This window comes from Merops nubicus, unplaced genomic scaffold, assembly GCF_000691845.1.
Source record: "Merops nubicus isolate BGI_N331 unplaced genomic scaffold, ASM69184v1 scaffold21584, whole genome shotgun sequence".
Lineage (NCBI taxonomy): Eukaryota > Metazoa > Chordata > Aves > Coraciiformes > Meropidae > Merops > Merops nubicus.
Genome location: NW_008603860.1, coordinates 21,199 through 25,965, shown reverse-complemented (window position 1 = coordinate 25,965; position 4,767 = coordinate 21,199). Strand labels below are relative to the sequence as shown.

At 43.4% G+C, this 4,767-nt stretch overlaps 1 protein-coding gene across 1 annotated transcript; it reads left to right on the top strand.

Moving 5' to 3' along the window:
* Positions 1–2,308: 2,308 nt before the first annotated feature.
* On the top strand, positions 2,309–3,469 carry DMRT3 (doublesex and mab-3 related transcription factor 3; the record flags this gene model as incomplete). The annotated part of the gene is made up of 1 exon (XM_008938834.1): positions 2,309–3,469. A coding segment is annotated over one exon (965 nt), but the record flags the coding sequence as incomplete, so codon positions are not given.
* Between the last annotated feature and the right edge of the window lie 1,298 nt (positions 3,470–4,767).

Sequence of the window (4,767 nt, the reverse complement as noted above, 5' to 3'; positions counted from 1 at the left end):
GTGGAAATTAGGGCCATTGTCTCCCTTAAATGCCTCTCCAACTGCGGCAAAACAGGGACAGACTTCAATTAGCTGTCCTCAGATTGCCCGGTAAGCCTTCGATGTATAAATTGCCCATTCTCTTAGGTGTGAATTATTACAATATCCTGTCTTGTGTAATAACTCCACGATTATGAACATGTGAAGGGGTTAGGAGGGAAAGGTAGTGTGAGCCTCATTTTTTTTTTTTTTTTTTTTTCAAATAATGGATGAACTATGCCGAGATCTCACCACCTCCTCAAAGGGAAACATGTTGACCGTTTGCTACCGGCAAAGGTTTCATGTGTTTCTCTCTGGCTGCTAAGGTGCGACTGATACACTGAGGGCACAAAGAAGAGTGTACATACATTGCCTTCTCCGTAATATTCCTACATTAAGAGTCACTGCTTCTCCATTTGCACCAGACAGGGAGTGTAACCAATATAAAAATGGATACCATTTAACTAAAAGAGCTTATACTGCTAGAAGAGAATGTCAAGATCTTCATCAGGACATCCATATTCCCCAGTGCCACTCCCACGCTCATCTTCTGCAACCCAAAACAGTAGCATCTCACAGGTCTGTAGGATGGCCCATCATTTCTTCTGGCACAGCCGTGGTCATGAGGAGAACTTCCCTTTGCCATGCTGGCTGTCAGGCTGTGCTCTGCCAGGATCTCATATTTATTTAGAGCTCCCATTCTGGTGAGCATAGTGTCTTCTCGCTCAGCACAGGCTTGCTCAGACCAACTCCTTTCTCAAGGTGGGTAAATTGCACTAGCAGAATTTGTGTTGAGCTGATCTGTTCAATGCTAAACTTAGCCTGCTGCATGTGGCGATATCCTGTCCATTTTTGGGGTGAGAGGCAAGATTGTTGATGGTGAGCAGCAAGGCTCAGGCACTATAGATACCTTTTATTTGTGCTATCTTGGCGGCGTGGAGGTGAACATTAACAAATTTTGTGAAACTTTACTAACTTGTTATAGCTTCTTTATCATGTTGGGCTGATGACCAGGGGCTTGGGAGACCAAGCAAATGGTTGTTTTGGTTTCCACAGATCGTTGTGCACTTAAAGCAGGCTCTGTCAGCTACAGCTTTGACAACAACCCTTTCCCCAGATGTTCATGGAACTTCCCAGGGAAGTCTTTATTGTGCCGTAGGAGAAAGGCCAGCAGAAGAGTATTTTTGAGAAATAACTGTGAAGAATCTCGAGAAAGGATATTGCTACCCTCATGCATAAACTGACAACTGCCAACCTTTCTTCTTTCTGACAAGCAGTTTTGTTTCAAAGGTTTCGGTACTCCAGCCAGGGATTACCAAAGTGAACAGAGATCTGGGGTATCCCCATTTTTTTGAGTGTCCATCTGGAGACAGCGTGTTCAATGAATGGGGTTGTTTTCAGCCCTGTACTTATCTCTTGCCCTTCTTAGTTTAACACATAAAAATCAAGGTACCTGGAACAAGTGCTAAAAGAGGTAGTGGAGTCTCCATCCTTGGAATGATTTAAAACTAAACTAAGCAGGCACATGAGCAACCTGTTCTATATTTTAGGTTACTCCTGATTTGATCAGGAGGTTAAACTGGATGTCTTCCAGAGGTCCTTTCCAAACCAGATTTTTCTAGATTCTGCTTTAATGGGCCAAGGCATGAGCTGTGCTCCAGGGTTTGAAAGAAATGGCTATGATTCTTGCTGGGGAAGGAACCAGTTTCTGCAGAGCCAGAACTGGAATATCCTGATTTATTTGAAGACTTCTTTAACCTTCAGGCAGTAGTAACGATGGAGTGGTTTCACCAATGCTGTTGGACATTCCTCTACAAGAGGGAATTTCAGTCTCCCAAGTGCCTTCTGGATATCTTCAGCTCACAGTTAGTGAGATGGTACAAGTGAGGAACTAGAATGTGAAAGTGCTGAAGGTCCTCTGAGAGAGCTTGCACTTGGGTGGTGTGTTGCTGCCTTGTAACCAGTGAGAGAGGACTGATACAGTGTATTTGATACAGTAGAAAAATGACCACTGCCTTTTTTTTTTTTTTTGTACATGAGAGAATGACACGGATATCCACAAGGGAACATAAAACACCTAGACCAGGTCACATGATTATGTTGCATTTTTTTCTTATGCAAAGAGACCTTAAATTTGTCAGTATCTCTGTGAAAAATGCTTCCCCACTGTCCCCCACCACGTTCTACTCTGGGATCCTGCACTGTTCACTTTCAAGAAGACTGTATCCTCAAATGTCAGTAAAACCTTTTGGCCTCAATTTTTGTTAATTTCTCTGCTTTCTCTTTGCAGATATGAATGAGGAGCGGTTGGGTGATGCTGGTGGAGCAGACAATACTGAGACCTACAGTGAGAAAGACACAGACCAAAGGAGTTCCCCAGACATAACTAAAGCCAAAAGTTGCTTCACTCCTGAAAGCCCTGAAATTGTTTCAGTGGATGAGGTCGGTTATGCAGTTCAGAAAAATGGTGGGAGCACAGAGAGTCGTCCAGACAGCCCCAAGTACCACCCAGAGCAGAACCACCTCCTGATAGAAGGTCCTTCAGGGACAGTTTCTTTACCTTTCAGTTTGAAAGCCAACAGGCCTCCGCTTGAAGTCTTGAAAAAGATCTTCCCTAACCAAAAGCCAGCTGTGCTGGAATTGATCCTGAAGGGGTGCGGTGGTGATTTGGTGAGTGCTGTAGAAGTTCTCCTGTCGAGTCGTTCTTCAGTGGCTGGTGGAGAGAGAACTTCTGCAGAATCAGATGGTCTTGTTTTGCCTTCCAACGGGCACATTTTTGAACACACACTAAGTTCGTACCCTATTTCCTCTTCCAAGTGGTCCGTGGGCTCAGCATTTAGGGTTCCTGACACGCTGAGGTTCTCTGCTGATTCCAGTAACGTCATGCCAAATCCTCTGGCCGTACCTTTGCAGCACCCTTTCCCTCAGCCACCACGCTACCCACTGATGCTGAGGAACACACTGGCAAGAAACCAGTCCAGCCCGTTCCTGCCCAATGATGTCACCCTGTGGAACACCATGACACTGCAGCAGCAGTACCAGCTGCGATCTCAGTATGTCAGCCCTTTCTCCAGCAACTCGGCCAGCGTTTTCCGAAGCTCACCTGTCCTTCCTTCCCGCTCTTCAGAAGACCCTAGAATCTCAATCCCTGATGACGGGTGTCCTATTGTGTCTAAGCAACCGATTTACACAGAAGATGAGTATGATGAAAGGTCTGATTCTTCAGACTCAAGAATACTCAACACATCTTCTTAGACTGACATTTGACACACAATAGCTAAGTGATACTCGCAGTGCAGCTGAACTACGGGGCCCTAAGAGGAGGGACACTACTCTACGAAACCCTTGCAATTGTATTAAAAGGTGACTTTGCTTGGTATTGTACTGTAGCAATAAAGACATAACTTATTTAATTTCTTGCACTTCACTGGATAATGCCAAATAGCAATACTCTGGCTTTAGTGCTGAGTGTGTGTTACAAAGGAAGACTTTACTTCTATCAGTTATGGGACTCTGGACGACTCATAATGGAAACAGAAGCCCAAAGTCTACTTTGTTCCGTAACTCAGAAAAATGGGGATGTTAAACTAGAATACTTGAATGCTGTTTTATAAGAGAGAACTCCTCAGGACGTAAGAAATCGAACAAACGTAGTTCAATTGCAAATGGACTAAAACAAGGACCTTACAGTCTTACAACAGTGATCATCCTTGCAGTGAAAGAAACGGCAGAAGAAGGAAATATGCACATAAAACTAGCATGAGCTGCTTCTGTGCCATTTGAGCTTGGACACTTTTCAGAGAAATAATATTAAGAGTTATTCTTTTCCCATGGCTACGTCGAAACATGTCATGTCAGTGTAAAACCAATTACGGCTGTGAATTGCATGAAGTGTATTGTGAAATGAACACCGGATTAAGCATTGTCAGGTTAATGTAGCATGCTAAGGATCTCTAGAGAAATAAACTAAGATGATGATCTTGGTTTATGTCATTTATACTGGGCAAATAACATTTCCGAAGATAGAGAGCTATTTAGTCCTCAGTCAGGGTTAAAATGTCCAGCTCCAGCTCTGCAGCTAAGGGAAGCCTCTTTCTCCAAGTCTGGGTTCTGCTTCCCTGCCTTGTAGCTTGTGTCTGAGATCAGGCAAATCTTGTCATCAGGGAAGCTGAGGTTTCTTGAGTATGTACTGCAGACACTTCCAAGCTCAGCTGAGTAAAGCAGAGCTTGCTACAGTCATAGCAAACAGAAAAAAAGGCTCTCCCAATGCTTCAGAAGTATTTTTTTTCTTATACTGTAGAAGTAGAAAAAAGGAAATACAATGTAATAGCAGGCATTTCTTTGAAATATTGTCCCTAACTCTAGAAAGGTAATGATTTAAACAATTTATTGCATGTTTGCATGCATTGATTACACTGCGTAGCTTCTGTATGTCAAAGTAACATTAGGAATTCCTTCTGATGAGGAATGCTACTAAATTAATTGTCCACTTAGAAGTTTAAGGTTTTAGTGCCATTTTTTCAACCATTCACAAGTGACTACATCTGCATGGCAGTTGGCTTTCCCAAAACACACCTCTGACTGAGTGCGAAGGAAATGGCTGTCAGGCCTATCACATGTATGGATTAGTCCCACACCTCAAAAACAACTGAGACTGCTCTGAAGTTGGACACTAAAGCAGATGGGCTTTAAAACTGTAGTATATATCAGGCGTGTTATCTGGCCTCATTGCCGATATGAATGCCTGTG